Source organism: Protomyctophum parallelum, assembly GCF_964188405.1.
Source record: "Protomyctophum parallelum genome assembly, chromosome: 15".
NCBI lineage: Eukaryota > Metazoa > Chordata > Actinopteri > Myctophiformes > Myctophidae > Protomyctophum > Protomyctophum parallelum.
Window position 1 is genome coordinate 7,186,834 of NC_139710.1, and position 21,158 is coordinate 7,207,991.

The window sequence follows — 21,158 nt, forward strand, 5'->3', positions numbered from 1 at the left end:
TGAGATCTAAATCTAAAAAGTAGCCTAGCTACTGCAGGACTACGCAGTACGCACAGTACATTTGTGGGGTTGGACATTTCCTGACTAAACAACAACTTGGCGTGTAAACAATTGTCCGGTCTCAAGTTCAGCTAGATTCCCATCAGGTGTTTCTTCTTACAATTGCGCTTCTCTACGTAAAGTATGAAGCAGCATAGCCACCGCAGGGCTAAATGTGTAGGGTTGGAAATATCCTCCCAAAAGCAACAACTTAGCGTGTAAACAACTGTCCCTGCCTCAAGTTCAGCCAGATTCTTATCAAGTGATTCTTGTTACAACTGCGATGTGGGTGTAGGTTGGGGGACAGAACCTTATCAATCTTAAACAACTCCAAAAGAAAAGCCGAGATGACATTAAAAACAACCCTGAAGTGAAATATTCACCCTAAAGACAAGAGAAAAAAAAGAACATTAATCATAATAATTGTAATACAAGAATCTCATACAATGCTTAGTAAGGAATGCTGTTCGTGTTACGACAGTATAATGGCCTGTAGCCTACATTAGATAAATCAGAATGGCAGTATTGTGATATTAATGGACCCATCTAGGTTAAATAAAAAGATAAAATACAAATAAGTACATAATATCAATCCCTCCAGGGTAAAACATAGCAAAAGCCCACACAAATAAACAAACCAATTTTTGGGGAAAAAAAGAAAAGAAAGGGATGTCTATGTCTCAGCAAAAGCAGAGCAGTTCAGATGAAAGTAGTAAAAATAAGCATAAATTGATCCTAGCTGGCTTGGCTGAGGCTCATATTATCTGGCATGGACTCAAACCACACAACTTCTGCTTGTTTGATTCATCATTAATGATAGCTGAGATTCACACCGAGTGTCACACCGTTTTCAATAACTGTCATTAGAGCAAAATGACAAGCACATTTTTTATAATAATAAAGAAACATGGATTTCTTCACTGCAGCTAGAGATAAAGGGGTTAAGCCTGATTTATACTCTGTCATACGACAGAGCCGAAAGTAGATAGCCTATTGTTGTTCCGAATCGATGCTGTTGTAGCGTACGATAGAGCACAAGTCAGGCATTAGGTTATGCATAGAAGCAAAATGAGAGGATGTTACAGCAGGCAGAAAGCCACACGCACGCACACACATGCGCACACACGCACACACGCACACGTTTCAGAAACACCATAAAATAAACTACCAGTAGTCGACAAACTTGTGTCCAGTAAATGACGTTTGTCAGTTTCACTAATAGTGCTGTTGATATTACACCCGTGTGAACTGAGTGTTGCAACTCCCCCCCCCCCTCTCTCTCTCTCTCATTAGCAGGCAACAGCATGCAGCACTATGTCTCTCTCTGTTTCTGCCCCTACTGGTACTCATAGTCACATACATAGTCACATAAGTAGGTTAACACGGACATTGCTGTTCCTTGGAGTGGTTGCACCACTCAAAATAATGGTACTGTAGGGAGAGGGGACCTTCCCTTTTGATCAGCAGTGGTTATACTGACTGCCTCAATTGGACATCTACTGCCATCTAGTGGTTTGTGGCAACTAGTTACTTTTTTACCAGCCTTAATTTTCTGCTGTATAACATGTGTATTGACATGACAAATCAATTCCTAACTAAACAACAGAGTTCACACAACAGTTGGCTATCCCATTACATCTCACACTGTATGCCATTGCTGATCAAACCCGGGATAAAGGGTGGCAAACCCATCCATCACAACTGTTGCCATGGAACGGTATCCATAAGTGTGGTCTGGTAGCGTAGCAACAGCCCTAGCTAAACAAAGCCTTTGCAGCTTGCGGACAAGGTACAAAATGAGGCAGTCAGATGGAAGCAGTGATGGAGTCAACCAAAGTCTCTCTGTGTTTATCAACACTCCACCTGCAACTGTGAACACTGAAACAAAATCATTTTCTTCCTTCAAGAAAGACACTCATGCCAGTAAGCTGTATCTGGCAGGTAGAGGTGAGTCAGCTCATCTCTGTGCACAGTTCTGTTCTCACCACCATGTTTGACATCAGTTGTTCTATTTAAGGGGGGGTGTGTGTGGGTCAATATCTTTACCATGCTGATCATGCAATTTAAAAAAACGTTGTTGTTTTTGTTTCTTAAGAGTGTCTCAACGAGGAAGGTCAACCTTTTGTGCCATCTCTTGTTGGAAAAATAAGGCAACAGATAAGTGCAGATCCCACTCTACGATTAGGGTATTCATCCTCCCTTGGCCAGACAGAATTTACCAGGAGAGCTATAGAGCTGGCTTTGGGGAAGAAAGCCAATGCAATAGTGGAGAACAGGGTAATGACAATTTACTTACTCAGTCAACACATGGTATATTCAAGTCTTCCAAACTTGTTTAGGTTTACAGTTAAAACCTTCACAAATTATGAAGATAATTCAGCTTAAAGTTGATTAAATTTAGTCGCATCATGTTAAATACCAACTTGTTAAGAAATGTTAATCACAGGCTGACATTACCCTTCCAGGTGTTGGGTATCCAGACTGTTGGATGCACTGGTGCAGTGCGTTTGGGAGCTGAACTTTTGACACACTGGTACAATGTCAGTGCTGCTTGGTGTGGGCCAGTCTATCTCTCCTCACCGTGTGATGGTGGGTAAAACATTTTAACTAATAACATTAATAAATCTGACCTTAAAATATGTTTAGTTATGTTCCTGTATAGCAAGTCTCGCTCTTACATAATAATCCCCCCCACACAACACACACATGGTAGTAGCCTACATGTATACTGTATATGAATATATATAGTACATTTTTCCTCCAGTATTTACAACCTTTTAAAATGTAAGCGAGGACTGCCCGGGTCGGCCTCGCGGTCCAGGCATGTCATTCTTTCATGTCGGGACAGGATATTTTGTGCGGTTTTTGGTTTGATGCAGCTACTGTAATTGCATGCAGTCAAAGGTTAGCTGCCATTTTAGATGGTACAATATGGTAGAACAAATCTTGCTGACCCACGCAAAAAAAAGTAAGCCACTTTTTGAGACAAATGAGAACTTGTCTAGAAATCTGGCTGCCACATGCTGTACGAGGACTGACCAGGCAAATAAATAAAATAAAATAGGCTACACTTGAGAATAGCCTTTCTTCAATCACTACGTGAACAAAATCAGTGTTGTTGTTTAACAGAGGTTACAAACAATGCATACAATGCAGGCTTTAAGTGTTGATGAAGATTTGCCCTGTGGGGTTTTATTTTCTCTCTGCTTCTCACTAAGGAAGCTCTGCATCAGGTTTATTTTTTCTGGTGGATGGTTAGTTTTTCTAGACCCATTTTTATATGGGTAGCAGCTAGCGTTAAGAGCACTTTTTCTTTTTTCTCAGCTATTATAGATTATAGCTTTGTGTTTTTGTGTGTTGCTCACTCAGCATGTGGAATGGACTCGTTTTTGTTTCACTTTTGGCCAACCCGTACGCCTACTATTTGGACACTCAAAGAGACTGTGGTGCCATGTTAATGTTGATATTGTTTCATTGCCAAGGGGACCTTTTTCCTTTATTTTTCATTATTTATTTTACCATGACGGATGTCATTAAATAATCTTAAAATATGTTCTTGGAATGTCAGGGGCTTGCATAAACCGGTTAAGCGGAGAACAGTGCTGTCCTTTCTGAAAAAAGAAAATGTTCATGTTGCTTTTTTACAAGAGACATATTTGGAGGAAAGTAAGGATTTGCTTAAACTTAAACATACCTGGATTGGCGACGTCTTTATGACATCCTATGCCTCTAATACTAGAGGGGTTGCTATTTTAGTTAATAAGAATATTTCCTTCAGATCCACACATGTTATAAAAGATAGGGAGGGTTGATATGTTATTGTAAGGGGTATTTTGTTTGGTAAATCTGTGACTTTTATGAATATTTATTGCCCGCCTGGATATCCGACAAATTTTCTAACTAAAGCATTTTCAGAGTTTGTGGAATTGAGTGCAGACTACCAATACATCGGGGGGGATTTTAACGTGATTATGAGCCCTCTTTTGGATAAATGCCCCCCCTCTGTAGGTCCACCTAGTAGCCGGGCTAAAACACTTGAGTCGATATGCAATGATATTGACTTTGCTGATGTTTAACATTTAACACTTCTTCTAAAGCATATACATTCTTCAGCAATCCCCACAAGTGTCATTCAAGACTCGATTATTTTTTTGCACCCAAACGCCTGCTTAACTCGGTAACATCATGCAAAATTGGCAGTATAGTTGTGAGTGACCATGCACCGATTTATTTAGAAATCTCCTTCCGTGAGATAAATAGATTTTCCAGATCCTGGAGACTCAATTCCACACTCTTGAACAATGATGTTTTTACTTCTCATTTTATTTCTCAATTTAAGGTTTTTTATGAGGTAAATGCTGGGTCTGCATCTAACCCAACCATATTATGGGAAACATGCAAAGCCTTCTCTAGGGGTTTAATTATATCGTTTACGGCCAGCAGGCGGCGGCAGAGGATAGCACAACAAACACAGTTGGAAGACAGGCTATTAGAGGCAGAGCACAGCTATCTGACAGACCACACTGCTGACAAGCTAAAGGAAGTGACCGCTGCTCGTGTTGCTCTTGAATCCATGCTGTCCTTGCAATCAGATAAGTCTTAAATTTGCCAAACAACGCATATATGAATCGGGGGATAAACCTGGTAAATATTTGGCCCATTTGGCTAAAAAGAGGGAGAATTCACAGACTATTGTTTCAATTAAGGATTCTAGTGGCAATATTACCTATGAGACTCAAGTTATTAATGATGTGTTTGCTGCCTTTTAGAAAAAATTATACACTACAGAACAGAGTGATGACGCCCCCCAAAAAATGCAAGATTTCTTCTCCAGCATTGACCTGCCGGTGATCTCAGATGAGCAGAGGACTATTATAAATGCCCCCATCACAAAAGAGGAGATCCGTAATGCCCTCACAAAACTTCAATCTGGTAAATCCCCAGGCCCTGATGGCTTTGGAAGTGAATTTTTTAAGAAATTTCAAGATCTATTTACTGATCCTATTTAGGATCCCTATTTAGGCCAATATCACACTAATCCTTAAAAAGGGGAAATGCTCTGAAGAGTGTGCCTCTTATAGGCCGATTGCATTACTGAATTCCGATTTAAAGTTGTTTTCCAAAATATTGGCATTAGGTCTCGAACGGTTTCTTCCTGATATCATAAATTTCGCCCAGACAGGTTTCATTAAGGGCCGAAACTCCTCTGACAATGTACGGAGGCTTCTTAATGTTATCCAGTACACGCATAGTCGTAAGGGGACCGGTCTGGTGCTCTCCCTCGACAGTGAAAAAGCCTTCGATAGAATAGAATGGCCATATCTCTTTCATACGATGAGTATTTTCGGTATGGGTGACACATTTATTAAATGGGTTAAAGTTCTGTATAATGGCCCCCAGGCAGCGGTTCTTACAAATGGTCTTAGGTCTAAAAACTTCTCTTTGCAACGCTCTAACAGGCAGGGTTGCCCATTGAGTCCTTTGCCATTTGCCGTCGCCATTGGGCGAACTCATTGCCAATCACGGAGTCAATTTTCATTTCTATGCTGATGATACCCAACTATATCTTTCTGTGGCTCCAGATGATCCCTGTGCTTTAGACACGCTGGTTACCTGTCTGTCTAGCATCAAATGTTGGATGAATGAGAACTTTCTCAAGCTAAATGAGGATAAGACAGAAGTTCTTATAAATCGGTTCTAGTGAACAGAAAGAATCAATATTAAGCAGACTTGGCAACCTGACTGTAGTAAGTAACAGTACAGTAAAGAACCTGGGGGTTATTATTGATTCTGAATTGAATTTTAATTCACACATTAATCATGTTACCAAGATTGCCTTTTTTCACCTTCGAAATATTGCACGAATCAGAGCCTATGTGTCCTTGGACGATGCAAAAACGCTAATCCACACCTTTGTTTTTTCTCGGCTTGATTACTGCAATGCACTTTTTTCAGGACTGCCTAAGAAAACAACTGACAGATTACAACTTGTCCAAAATGCAGCAGCCAGAGTTTTAACTAGAACTAAGATGAGAGAACATATTACTCCAGTTTTGGCATCACTGCACTGGCTTCCGGTTGTTTTTAGGATTGATTTTACAATTATTTTACTTGTCTATAAAGCTCTCAATGGTCTCGCACCTTCCTACCTACATGACTGCCTGCCTAAATATGTCCCAAACCGCCCCCTAAGGTCTTCCACTGCTGGCCTGCTCGCTTTGCCTAAAAAAATGGCAACAAAAAAATACGGGGAAGCAGCTTTTTGCTTCTACGGGCCGTCGGCATGGAACAAGCTCCCACTGTACCTTCTTTTTTTTTTTTTTTTTTTTTTTTTTTATTCATGTCCTCACTGTATTGCATTACTGCTTGTTTTTTGTCGTTGCCTTGCTTTTCTTTTATTCTCCATTGTTCTGTAAAGCACTTTGAGCTGCATTTCATGTCATGAAAGGTGCTATACAAATAAAGTTTTATTATTATTTATTATTATAGAGCCGTTTGCCCAGTTCATACATCAATCACCTGCTATTTCTGGGGTTATGGTTGAGGAGAGGGAGCATAAGATAAATTTATATGCTGATGATGTCCTTTTGTTCCTAACTAAACCAGATACCTCTGTTCCCGGTGTCATGGACGCTATTACTAAATTTGGATCCTTCTCAGGATTTAAGATAAACTACTCCAAATCAGAGGCCATGCCACTGGGTATCCTCCAAACTGTTCCGAGCGCCCCTGATCCGTTCCCATTTCGCTGGTCCCCCACTGGCTTTGTTTATTTGGGTGTACATATAACTCCCCTATTTGAACAAATGTACAGTGCCAACTTTACTCCACTGCTAGATGTCATAAAGTCTGACCTTGATCGATGGGCTTCACTGCCACTGTCTTGGTTGGGTAGAGTGGCACTTATTAAAATGAACATACTACCAAGGTTATTATATCCACTCCAGATGGTCCCTATTTTCCTCTCATGTAAGGTGGTCAAGGTTATTGAGGGCTGGTTAACTCGTTTATCTGGAGCAAGAGAAGGCCCAGGTTGAAGCTAGCAAAGTTACAACTGTCTGTCTCTGAAGGAGGGCTGGACCTCCCCAATATAAAATGGTATCAGACAGCTGCACAACTACGATTTGTAGCAGCATGGTTAGAGGAAGATCAACCTTCAATTTGGCTAGATATTGAATCTGCACAGTGTGATTGTCCTCTCCGGAATCTCTTGTTTCTCAGAGATCCTACAACAGCAAAGAAATATTGTAAAAACCCAATTGTTTCCAACACACTAAAGGCATGGAAGGTGGCAAGGCTTTTGGAGGGTCGAGCCAAAGTAACATCACCTCTTACCTCAATTCAGGGGAACCCAGACTTTCCTCAGCCTTTTCCATAGCTCCAGTCATCACCCACATAGTTAACCTCTCCATCAAACAGGGACAGGTCCCCCAAGATTTTAAACTGGCCAAAGTAACCCCCTTGTACAAAAAAGGGAGTAAATTAGAACCCGGCAACTACCGCCCTATTTCTATTCTAAGCTCCATCTCGAAAGTGATGGAAAAAATAGTCTATGAACAGGTTGAAAAGTATCTTGCCACTAATAAATTGCTGTACGAGTTCCAATCTGGTTTCAGAACATCCCACTCCACTGACACATGCCTCCTCTATTTGAGCGACCACATCAAACACGAGGTGGACGCTGGAAAATACTGCGGCATGGTCATGCTGGACCTCCAAAAGGCTTTTGACACCGTGAACCACTCCATACTGGTTAACAAGCTTAAAGCTATTGGTTTTGATAGCACATCAGTGAGCTGGATGCAATCCTACCTGGAGGGGAGAGAACAGATGGTGGAGGTGAACGGAACACTGTCCCCTCCCCTCCCAGTGAGCTGTGGCGTCCCACAAGGAAGCATACTAGGGCCTTTACTGTTCCTAATATATGTTAACGACATGACTTCAGCTTGTGACTGCAGCTTGTTCCTGTTCGCAGATGACTCAGCACTGCTGGTCTCGGACAGGAACAAACTGCAGGTTGAAAAGACCCTCAGCTCTGAACTCGGTAGAATCTGCACCTGGCTCGCTGATAACAAACTATCCTTACACCTGGGAAAAACTGAATCCATCCTCTTCGGATCAAATAGTAATCTCAGCAAGGCAGATGGCTTCTTGGTTAGAGTGGGTGACAATATTATCACACGAAAAGATCAAATTACCTACCTAGGTTCCATCCTGGAGGCCAATCTTTCCGGTGATAAGATGGCCACCAACGTAATCAAAAAAGTCAATCAAAGAACAAGATTCCTTTACAGGATCTCCTCACTGGTCAGCAAAAACACCTTGAAGACCTTAACAGGAGCCCTCGTACAAGGTTTCTTTGACTATGCATCCACCTCTTGGTACCACAGCACCTCAAAGGCCCTTAAAACAAGGCTCCAGACCTCCCAAAACAAACTGGTCAGGCTCCTTCTTGGCCTCACCCCCCGAACCCACCTCACCCCTGCCCACTTTGACTGGCTGGGATGGCTTAGGGTCGACGACAGAGTACAGCATCTTGCAATGGGTCTGGTCCACAAGATTCGATACACCACCAAGATACCCATGTACCTGTCTAAATACTTCCTTAATGTAAACGAAGTCCACACCCACAACACCAGAGGGAGTGCAACAAACCATGTACAACCCAGATTCGGCACAAACAAGGGACTAAATTCTTTTCGCTCCTATGCCACCAAAATGTGGAACGCCCTACCAACAGTCATTAAGACATGTGAATCCCTTGACTCCTTCAAAACCGCTCTCAAAGGGCACCTACGGATGGCTGCAATTCGAAACTGGCCTCTGTAAAATCTGAATCCCCCCCCCCCACCCCATTTCCCCTCACTGTATATAGATCTTTTCCCTTTTTGCTTCCTATATGATGAATTCCTGTTCTGTTCTTTAGCTACATAGAAGTGTCTATTTGTATGTCTCTAAATGTTTTGATGAATTGAACAATGTGGACCCTGTTGTAAACAAGTGTAATGCTTAATTGGGTCGTCCACTCACAGTTAACAGTCTTTGTATTGAGTTTGTGCTTAAAATGTACTGTAAATTCTACAAACTGTTAATAAATATTTCAATCAATCAATCAATCAATCCTCCTGGCCTTACTGACCTTGGGTTTAATTATTGGAGAGATGGCGGTATAACAACGTTAGAAAATCTGTTTACCGGTCCTATACTCATGTCATTTGATCAAATACAACAAAAATATGACCTACGCAGTAATTTTTTCAGATTTTTACAGGTGAGGGATTTCATTCTCAGACGCACAACACTATCAACTAATCCAACTACCTCTCCAATTGAGAGAGTGCTGACAATGAGTTTTACAAGAGGGTTTATAAGTATTCTGTATGGCATGTTAAGATCCAAAACAACTGTTGACACACAAGATGCTAAGAGGAAATTGGAAAGTGATCTTGAGGTCGAAATTTCAGACGAGGTTTGGTGGGAAATATTTGAAAATGCCAAAAAACTTTCTGTGTGTAATAGAGCTTGGTTGATTCAGCTAAGAACCATACACCGATTACAGATCTCACCTAGCCTTCGCCATAAAATGAATCCTACTCTATCTCCTCTCTGTCTTAAGTGTAAAACTGAAGAGGGAAATTATATTCACTGTATATGGTCATGTCATAAGATTAAACGATACTGGTTGGGTATCGTGCAGCAGTTGAATGAGATCTTTAATATGGAGTTTGAACCTGACCCTATGTGTTTGATTCTTGGGCTGCCTGATGACAAGATTGTTGACAAGTTCCATACACGTCTGTTTAATCTCTTAACTTATGCTGCTAGGAAAAATATTCTGTTGTCTTGGATTAATGAGAAACCACCAACAAAAAAAGACTGGCACAAAATAATCATGCAGTGCATGCCGTTGGAATTCCTAACCTGCCTGCTACGCTCCACCACAGATACCTTCTATAAAATATGGGACCCATATTTGAGATTTGTCGGCCCTCAGTTAGCTACCACCTTGACCATAGGGTTCCTGGACAGAAGCGATGCCACTAACCTTGATTGATAAAGTTGTGGATATTATTGTTATGTATGTATGTATGTATGTATAATGCATATCTTTTATTTTATTTTCTCTGGAGTTGTTAACCCATCTAAACTTTCAAGCACCAAACTGCAAATGTGTCCATATTTGTATATTATTTTTGCACTTTATTTTTTTGGTATAAGTGTTTAATTGTGTCCTTTGTTCCACAACGCGCCTGAGCTGAGCTGTCTGTTTTTGTTTGTTTGTTTTGTTTTTCCTGTCTTGTCTCAATACAAATATTATTGAAAAAAAAAAAAGAAGATGTAAAATGAGAAATGACCTAAGCCTATTCATCATCTCTACAGACTCACTGGTGAGTATCTTACAGGCAGCAGGATTCCAAGATATCCGTCAGTATCGTTACTGGGATGCTGAGAGGCGGGACATTTGTTTGGAGAAGATGCTAGAGGATCTGGAGATGGCTCCAGAACAGAGCATTATCATGCTGTCAGCCTCTGCCCACTACCCTACTGGAGCACAACTGTCCCACAATGACTGGAAACTGATTGCACAGCTCATTATGGTAACTGACATTTTGTCTAATATATATATTATCATTCAATTTACACATGAAATGCATAAATTAACAACATTTCGTTCCACTGGCTATCTAAAACTAACCTGACCCCGCCAGATTGAGTCTGTATCGTGAACTCAATACCGCCTCCATCTGGCGGAGTCAGGTTAATCTAAAACTACTCCTAGATAAAAGATTGCTAAAACACTACAATACTAAACACCACAAAAACTATAAAATCACAGTCAGTTCATAATGAGACTTAGATAGCATTTTATGTAGACTTAGACAGCATTTTATGTAAACTTTACATTTTCTGTAAACACTATCTAGTATGCAGTCTCATTATATAGATATTCCACTGTACACGTTCTTACTAGCTTATGTATGATTCATGATAACTACTTTTTTATGTATGATGTATTTTTGTAAGTCGCTTGGATTAAGAGTCTGCTAAATTCCTAAATTGTAAATGAGACAGAAATATTGCGCAGCAAGGAGTCCTATAATTCATGAAGAATAATATCACTGTTATCAGAATAAAGCCTAATCAATTAATGCTTTATTGCACATTAAATATGCTTGTTGGAAAATCTGAGTGATCCTGCTGTGCGACGAGGTATGAATGAACTCTTCACTAACTATTCTTACTATGCTCCCTCTTTCCTCTCTCTAAATTAGAGACGTAGGCTTTTTCCTTTTCTGCTACTGCCCGAACATGGATTGTGTTATGGTGAGCTAGAGCGAGATGCTCGGCCTGTGCAATACTGTGCATCACTGGGGATAGAGCTGCTCTGCGCCCAATCCTTTTCCCACTGCTTTGGATTGTACGGTGAGAAAGTGATGTATAATATACGGTAGATGTCAGTCATTTGTCCCGGACAATGCTGCACTGCAAAGCAGCTTTCCTCTTCTGCCCCGGATCTGTGCATGTGCCGACATGTTTTACCATTGAGCTAATAGAGCCTGTTCATCCGGGTATTCCAGCCTCGCACAGTGACATGTGGAGCAAGCCGTCACCTCGGATGGATTGGACAAAACTACAGTCTTTGCGCAAATTTTTCAGATAGAAAAGGCAACAAAGATTCTGATTTGAAAGATTCTGATTTGAATAATATCAAATGAAACTGTGCCTCAGTATGACATCCCAGATCTAAAGGGCAGAACAAAGCATTGCATAGTGTTCCCCATCATCCAACCAATTCTTTTTTTACTGTCATGAGACAAAGTATTGCATAATTAACCCTCTATTATTGGGTCATATCACTTCATCTTATACTCCTGTCCTTCAGGTGAGGGTGTTGGACACCTCATATGTGTCCTAAAGAACAGCTCCATCCTGTTAGCTGTGCAGTCTCAAGCAGACCAACTGATCAGTGCGCTAGGGGCCCAGCCAGCTGCAGGGGGAGCGCGGATTGTTGCTACAGTGCTAAGTAACCCTGCCCACCTCATTGAGTGGTGAGTTACTACATCTTTTCACTACTTTAGTCTCCCAAACAGTCTTCCCGGGCCCACTATTCACTAACAATTTTTTAAAGACAAATAAGAAAATATGAGCCATGTTTTTGAGAAATAAATCATTGTAATCAGCATCATGTAAGACAGTCAACATATTCGTGTCTAATACAATCACTGCTGTCAACTGAATTCTGTAATAATAGAGATACTGAATTATGAACAAGGTAATGATATTCATGCAATAAAAAAAAGATGATATTTGTCATTCTGAAACTATGTTGCCAACTCTACCTCCTAGGCAGGAAGGACTTAAGCACATGGTGGAAAGGTGTATGCTAATCAGGGAGAGGTTGAGAGAAAGATTGAGACTTCTGGGGTGTCCTGGCTGCTGGAATCACCTTACTCAACAAGGAGGTCTGTACAGTTACACCGGTTTGAACGGTAAGGTGCATCAGCTTTTATATCATGTAAAACATTGACTATCAAAGAACCTTGGGACCATAGATACGTTTATTTATGCTTAGGGGTATCTAAAACGAACATCTGACAAACGCATCTCTTCTGTCATTGGAAAGTATGTTGCTTGGTCTGTGTAACGAATGGCATCTCAATAGATGCTCTAGTTTTTCTGCATTCTACCGCTTAATCGCTTAATCAGTGGCTACACATGGAGAGACACATTCGGACTGTACAAAAGGAACATTCATTATTCATGTACGTGTCAGCAAAGGGTTCAGGGGAGAATCATTTTCACATTATGTTGAAAACATAGGCTCACATCCATTTCTCAATATTGAATGAAAGACACAGACTATTCCAGCTTTAGTCATCAATTATTGAATACTGAGGTAGCCATAAGGCTACTTTAGTTTAACCAAGCTATAGTAAAAACAAAAACAAAAAACACTATAAACTCGGTCATGCTTAAGCCTGTTTTACCTTCTAATTAAAGGTATATTCAGTGATTTCACTCAAAAAACCTTAGGTTTCGTTTTTGGCTGTGGGACCCAGCCTTTCTTCCAATCAGGATAGAGAGTCAAAAACGAAACCTAAGGTTTTTTGACCCCCAGGGGTTAACTGGGGACAGGAAGGAACTCCTTATATGGCCAGCACACTCTATAGTAGGGAGGATTATCACAACAAAACAAAAAAATAAGTGATATTTGAATTAAGTGAAATCACTGAATATACCTTTAAGCTCAACAGGTGGATTTTCTATCGCAGAGGAGACACATCTATCTGCTTCCTAATGGCTGCATCAATGTGAGTGCAATCAACAGAGGCAGCCTGGACTACATAGCAGAGTCCATCCACCAGGCCCTGACATCTCCAATCTGATCCCTGTCAACAGGAGGGAGTCATTGTCTCCACCAGGCCGAAGGCATATGGGGAGAGAGTATGTTTTGCACTCCGTCCGTCCGTCCGTCCGTCCGTGTGTGTGTGTGTGTGTGTGTGTGTGTGTGTGTCCTTCCGTCCGTCTGTTATCAGCTAATCTCCGGCACCGTTGCCGATCCATGCCAAACTGTCCACACACACTCCCTGGATGCCAACGACGAACATCTGCCCCAAATATTCCTCAACGGCCTGTTATAGCGCCACCATGAGGCCGATTTAGGCGGCACAGGTGGCACAATTCCTGCTTTTACCGATAACTGCATCGACAACTTATGTATGCGCACTCCCTAGAGGCCATGGAAAAACATTTTCCCTGCATCCCTCCACATCTGCCGCTTATAGCGCCACCATGAGGCCGATTTCTGCAAAACACATTGTTTATGTTAGACGCACAGATTTCATCCAAATCTCACGCAAATCGGAACACAGTAGTCTGTAGTCATGTGATCAAGACGAGCCTGTTGGATTTCTCAGATTCTACACTGATTAGCTAAGTTTTCAGGAGTAGCCCGTTTTGTACAAAATGCTGCACATGTCCTGCTCATCCAGAATTATATCCTCAGAGATGCTATGAGTGATCTGGCTCTGCATTTCCTCAACAAAATGAAGAAAATTGTTGCAAGAAACAAACAAACAAAATAACATGTTTATATTACTCCTAAACATTTTGCCAAACATCACACACTCCTATCCTCCTGGTGGAGACCTGTGCCCAGAAGGGCACTTTTTCTAGTTCTTTCATGTCGGAACAGGATATTTTGTGCCGTTTCAGGTTTGATGTAGCTACTGTAATCACATTCAGTCAAAGGTTAGCTGCCATTTTAGATGGTACAGAATGGTAGAACAAATCATTCTGACCCATGCTCAATAGCCTCTGTCAGTGGAGCAATGTCTATCCAAATAGTAATTGTGTAACAGTCATGAACATGTCCTCTCTGTTCTGAGATGGCATGATTTGGTGTCTATGCTACGGTAAAGATGTACTTTTAAATGTTTGTTAATGCGTTTATATTGAATATTGGGTGAAAGATAAAATTGCTGGTAATATAAAATGTATAATTGTATTGATGTTATTACTTGTTATACTTGTTATTACTGTTATCGACTGGGTATGTATGTCAGTGTTGTCCACCGGCCAAAAAGGGACCACCATTCTTGATGAAGTAACTAAGGTATGTTTAGTTCAGCTTGGGTATGCATGTATGCGTGTGCGTGTGTGTGTGTGTGTGTGTGTGTGTGTGTGTGTGTGTGTGTGTGTGTGTGTATGTATGCATGTATGTCAGGGTAAGAATGGTGGTCCCTTATTGGCTGTTGATGGTGATGTAACTAAGGTACGTTTCAAGGTTGGTATAAGGTCAATAATGGGTCTAAAGGATTTAGAACAGCAGTTAGACATTAGTTAGTAGCAGTACTTGCACGCTCTGCTTGCGCACAAGTAGACCATGTATGGCCTACTTGTGTGCAAGGCGCAAGTTGGCACCTCGACAGAGTGCATTTCTAGTTTACCTTTATTACTGTTTGATTATAGCACTGCCTGGCTATGCCATAACTTAAAGATGGAGTGCCGTGATTTTTGTACTTGGTTTGTATGTGTTTATGGAGTAAACATTACTCTAATTATTATAACTAAAAATGCATCGCATGGATGCATATAACAAAAAATGCATTGCATGGATGCATCAGGGTTTCGGGTCTTCCAACATCATACCCCTCACTCAGGTGACCCAGCCTGGGTGATCAAGTCCCGACTTACGTCCCAGTACCCTCGATCAGTCCCATTAGGGCAAATTACTCCATAGACACATACAAAACAAGAGTCTAATAGACCCCCAGGTGTGGTTATAATATTCAAATGTCTTCCCTGTGTATTTTTGAACTGTGGGTGTGGCCACATAAAAACATAATTGTATCACTTTCTGTACTTATTTTTATCGTCCTCCTAGTATAATCAATTAATCATCAGTACCTTAGGGGGGAACAAAATCACGGTACTCCAACTTTAAGAACATACTGTACAAACAAAATATCTGTAAGACACAATATTTTTATTGGTATTACAATGGAAGAGTTTGTTTTAATTATTGCTATAGCCATTTTGTTTTGCACTTTAACATCGTAAAAGACGTACAACGTGTCGTGTTGCGACTGAATGTTCAACATATATGAACGTTCGCCATATGATATATGAATGTGGGCAACTGTACAACCCTGTGTACTATGTATTTCATGTATAAGTGATGTATTGTACCATGTAATCCATGCATCAGTCAAGTATTCTGTATATTTTGTTCTTACCACAAGACTAAAACTATTATAATGTTTCTTTGCCAAGAAGTTGTGGCATAGTATGACAGTTGTGCCATACTATGATACTGTGATATTGGAAGTTGGACTTTGGTTATCTCTGCCAGGCCTGAAGGCCAGTGTTGTGAGCAAAAGTGAATGGGTGCAGAGTGTGATTGGGAGTGCACACAGGTTGTTTAAAGCTATAATCGGCCAGTTTAGCATGTCTACAGCTGCTTGTAACTTTGTCAATCAGGTATTAATCTGATACGTGAATATAGGTAATTACTATAGGTTTATATGTGTTTGGATTTGACTAATATGCCTGTTTAATGTGATTAATAAACATTTGTGTTTCAAATAAATAATCATTTTACACAAGAGAGACTCAGGAGTAGAACCGCTGCTCCTTCGCCTGGAAAGGAGCCAGCTTAGGTGGTTCGGGCATCTGGTTAGGTTGCCTCTTGGGCGTCTCCCTAGGGAGGTCCTCGACGCACGTCCCACTGGGAGGAGACCCCGGGACAGACCAAGGCGCAGTTGGAGGAAACACATTGACTCACTGGCCTTGGAACGTCTCGGGATCCCCCAGGAGGAAGTCACTAATGTGGTTCTGGAGAGGGAAGTCTGAAGCACTCTGGTGGAGCTGTTGCCCCCGCGACCCGACTACGGATAAGCGGTTGAAGATGGATGGATGGATTCCATAGATTAAACAGTCCTTTTCACCAGTTTAATATGACTCAACTGACTACTGGCGCAATTGGCTAATGACTTTAACTAATTCACTGCCAACTAAATAAATAAATTATTCAGCCCCTGCCTCCTTACCTTTTGAAGTAGTCACAGAATATTTATCTCCAATATGATCAATCCCCCGATCATTGATTAAAAAAAACAGAGGTTTCTCTGTGCTTCCACGAAAACAATTGAAATTGTCAGAGCGACCATCCGACCCCATTGAAAATAGCATTGCTGGCCAAAAATGACGAGAAGAAAAGAGGCGAGATAAAGCCATTTAAAAAAAACACATGGAAGTGGATGGTCGCTGTTTATTTCTTTTGCAATCACGTGATTTCCACACTATATTTCAAACATTATAGCCCAATCAGACCCTTTGAAATACAAATAAAGAGCAAATATGAGCACAAGTTTTGAGCTCGATCCTCGATAACTGAAAGCTTATTTGTTCCTGCCTCAAAATTGCTTGGTTTCATTCTTGAGGGATATATTTCAAACATTATAGCATGATCAGATCAAAAATACCAGTGGACATACCTCTAAAAGGCCATATAAGCCATAGTGACCGGAAGGTATTTTCTACATCCAAATGTCTTGGTTGTATTTGAAACATTACATCCCAATCAGACCAATTTACCAGTGGTTATACATGTGAAGGCAAACACAACATCTATGCAGAATTAAAGGGATGAAAACCAATAGAAGTGATAAGCTTTGGGCAAACAAACACCAACTGCTTAACAAAAGCTTCCATGACTGCGCTCCAGATCCATCAATGCTATTAGTTACTGTGAGCATCACTCACATGTTTAAACATATGTGCTTGCTACAGGACCTTGTGTACTTAGTAGATCACAGCTTCCAATTTTAAGACGACCATGTTTACTGAGTAAATGGCCGCCCTCAAAAAGGAAAGGGACTGACGCAGATGGTGCACATTCATCAAAGTCCATGTATACAGTACAATTTCACACATTTCCTCCTAGCATCTGTGCCATTTTAGATTTCTACGTTGGCCATTCAAAAATAGCAGATGTACAAGCTGGCAGGGTGGCACAACAAATCTTAAGTGTGATTCTGATTTGATACTGATTTAGAAGGCATTTGCAGAATTGACCTCAGGTCTTAATGGGTAAAACACGTCTGGTGCACGCCAGACCGTTTCGAAGTTGCTTGATTCAATATTAGATATTTGATTTTATCAGACACGCACCTCCTATAAGCCCAAACCCAAACATTTTAAACACGTTCAACTCATTGAAAAGACACGTCCCTGCTTCGGGTGACTGTGTACTTTATCAATTTCAAGACAAACAGGTTTACTGAATAAATGGCTGCCCTTAGACAGGAAAGGAACTGACAGACCGTGCATATACATCAAAGTCCATACACCTCTATTTATACAAGTGGCTTAATTCCACACCCCCGATTAGGAAGCCGCGCCCCAGATTTGGAAGTTTGTTTATAGGTAGGACTGCCCACGTGGCGGGTGCACTTCTACGGGCTGCAGCTTTCGATGCCAGCGTTAGCGTGTAGATTGTTTACTCGGCCATTGACATGGACATAGTGCGTATTGTGTGCCATCTTACCACGTGACAGAAAGTACATTGTATCAAGTATCTGTTACATACTATACAAAATTATAACATGTCATCCTAAGTAATAGTATCCGTTGACTTGTCATGCCAATACAGCTTAATATAGCTTCTCAATCAGGGTTCATGAGTGGCCGTCTTGAAATTGAAGATCACGACACTGACCTCATCAAACCCTGGATATCCATACATGGAGAAGACCGGATCATCACCTAGATCTGCATATATGGAGCCGGCCAGCAACTCTACGTCTGACCTCAAACCCTTAGATCTCCATATATGGAGCCGACCTGTTCTGACACTCCATAGTCTGCCATCACCCAGGCGGATGCGTGCAGGCGACCTTACTGGTATATTATAATGCACAGGTGAATTACCAAAATATATTTTTTTGCCGTTGATTAGTCACCTTTACAACAAGGTATAACTTGAATTGTGCAATCGTGGAATTGCGGATTAACACAGCTAAACGTGTGGGTAGCGACACCCCCAAAATTTGCCAAACACTTACCAGACAACAGCTCCTGTCAGGGTAGCAACACTGTTGATTGTCACAGCATGATGCCCGTCAAGATGGTGATCTGAGGAGTCCCTTTGTAAACAAGACAAGACATACAGTAATCAACATCTTTTACCATGTACTGTATCTCTGGAGCGGTTTTATGTAACTTGGATGATTCAGAACATAGTTTTTAGATCTCTTTTTGAAGAGGAACAAAAACATTATGGTCTTCAACTGTGTCTTAATCCATTGGCAGGAGAATGCACTGTCTGCAATGGCAATGATGATGAGTGAATACTTACAGTATGTATTTGCAGACATACTACCTTAGCTCTGATTCCATAGCTCTAATGCGTTGCATTTAGAGCTATGTTACTCTCAACTTCCGCCACTCGCATGAATGCAGAACAGCCTCTCCTCTTTGCGTAAATAAAAATAACGTTTTTGCTAATCACCAAAACAAAGGCGGGTTGTGTCATTAGAAAGCTTACTTTCCTTAGTGGAAGCACTCTGAGCCCCCCACCACAGGTATAAACTGTTCTTTTTAGCCAAAAGGGGATTTTGTTTCCGCCAGATTCTTTTTTACTTTTAGTTACTCCACTGCGCCTTCTACCGATATTGCCCAGAGAACTGCCTCATAGAGAATATATTAAGTCCAGTTTGCACACTGACTTCAAGGTTTTTACTTTTTAAGGTTCTATTGAAACCTGGAACATGGAACACAATGTCACAGTTGAGGTTAGTGATACAGCATTAGATATTTTCATGTTTCTTATGCCAAGCTTGGCTCTAAAATGCTGTTTTAGTAGCCAATAAGGACTGGAAACGGTTGCTACATTTATTTAAATCCATGATGTATTTACATACAGTCTTCTTGGGGGGAAAAAAGAGCACAATCTGTGTCTTAAAGGTATATTCAGTGATTTTGCTCAAAAAACCTTAGGTTTCGTTTTTGGCTGTGGGACCCAGGCTTTCGTCCAATCAGGATAGAGAGTCAAAAACGAAACCTAAGGTTTTGTTGACCCCCAGGGGTTAACTGGGGACAGGGAGGAACTCCTTATATGGCCAGCACACTCTATAGTAGGGAGGATTATCACAACAAAACAAAAAAATAAGTGATATTTGAATTAAGTGAAATCACTGAATATACCTTTAAAGAGTAATCATGACTTGTCTGTATCAATCACTTTGCTTTCAGAATTTGTGACACAATATTTGAGCAGTAAGGATTACATGTCAGAGGTGTTATGTCATGCTTTTCTATCCAATATAGTTCATGATATACCCATGTTGTACACATAACAATCAGAACCATAAAATGTTGTCTGAGTTAGAACTAGAAGGCAACTTGTTGCCGAAACGGAAAAACAAAAATGTTAATGGCATCGTGACTACGAAATGTGCAGCCGCTCTCCTTTCTCAGACACACGCACACACACACACACGTCTACGTGCTGAAGGAGTGGTTAGAGTTAAGCTTTATTGATTAGTTTTAGATGAGCGTCCCAATGCTTCAGACACAGAATGTTGCACAGTGAATGCCACTAAGATGGACATGTAATTAAGACCTGTTCTTCAATCACACAGTGCACTACTGAATCAGAATCGATAGTTTTAGGCCCAGTCTACATGTACTGTATATGGATCTTTTGCAAAACGCAAACAGTGTTTTCGGCCACTCAAACTGAGGTGTTTGGAAACTGATAAATGTTTTGAAGATTTTCGAAAATATCCAGAACAGTGGATCTGTGTAGTCATGCGAAACGGAGCTTTTGAGAAACGATGTCACCGCTTATTAGCGCATATCATTTTTACTATAATTAGGTGAGAAATGTAGCTTGTGCCTGCATGGAAACTAGCCTACACGGATATCGATCCGATTGCTCATGTTTATATATCAGTGTTAACAACTTTAAAACATAATGTTGCATCAACTGCAGCGAGCAAAGGCTCTGCTCTGCTGCATCCAATAATAAATATATCAGCCTACTAGTCCAGTGCGGACTGGTGATTTCATTTGTATTGGTGCCGAGTGCGAAGCTTGACCAATAGGTTAATTGCGGACCGCTACAGATAAACTGTGGATATTAACCTACCAATAAAGGACCCAGGCCAAATGCCATTGCGCAGTACATGTCTCTATGCGTGGTGTGTGCATAGCCGCATGTGAAACTATTCTCGTGCTGTATTTTGGTCTCCATTTCATGGTCATGCAGGAGGAGAGAGAGAGAGGGTGCAGAGAGAGAGAGGTGTGAATGCAATCGCATATAGTGTGGTTGGTGAGAAGAAAGTATACAGTGAGTGGTTTGCCGTGCGCATATATGGCACACATCTCTCTCTATGAGAGATCATGATCTTTTTAGCGCTCAATGGTTCTTTTATTCATACATTGGGAGGTGAATCGGCGAACAGTCGACGCCAGCGTCCTTGCACTCCCACATTCACACACCAATGGTGGTAAGCTTACACCGACCGACTCATTGGAGGCAATGTTGGGTTCAGTGTCTTGCCCAAGGACACTTCGATGTGGACAGGAGTGACTGCATTCCGTTGTCACTG

General features: G+C 41.1%; 2 protein-coding genes across 2 annotated transcripts in view; one reads left to right on the forward strand and one right to left on the reverse strand.

Annotated features, from left to right (window-relative positions):
• The window catches only part of rab11fip1a (RAB11 family interacting protein 1 (class I) a), a 124,101-nt gene that overhangs the window by 69,523 nt on the left and 33,420 nt on the right, over positions 1-21,158 (reverse strand). The window lies entirely within an intron of this gene.
• Positions 1,836-13,427, forward strand: got1l1 (glutamic-oxaloacetic transaminase 1 like 1; the record flags this gene model as incomplete). Its single annotated transcript, XM_083784801.1, has 8 exons — positions 1,836-1,986; positions 2,135-2,316; positions 2,505-2,628; positions 10,420-10,637; positions 11,313-11,463; positions 11,924-12,089; positions 12,388-12,530; positions 13,288-13,427. The coding sequence occupies 8 exons, from the start codon at positions 1,836-1,838 to the stop codon at positions 13,425-13,427; spliced, it is 1,275 nt and encodes a 424-aa protein (XP_083640927.1).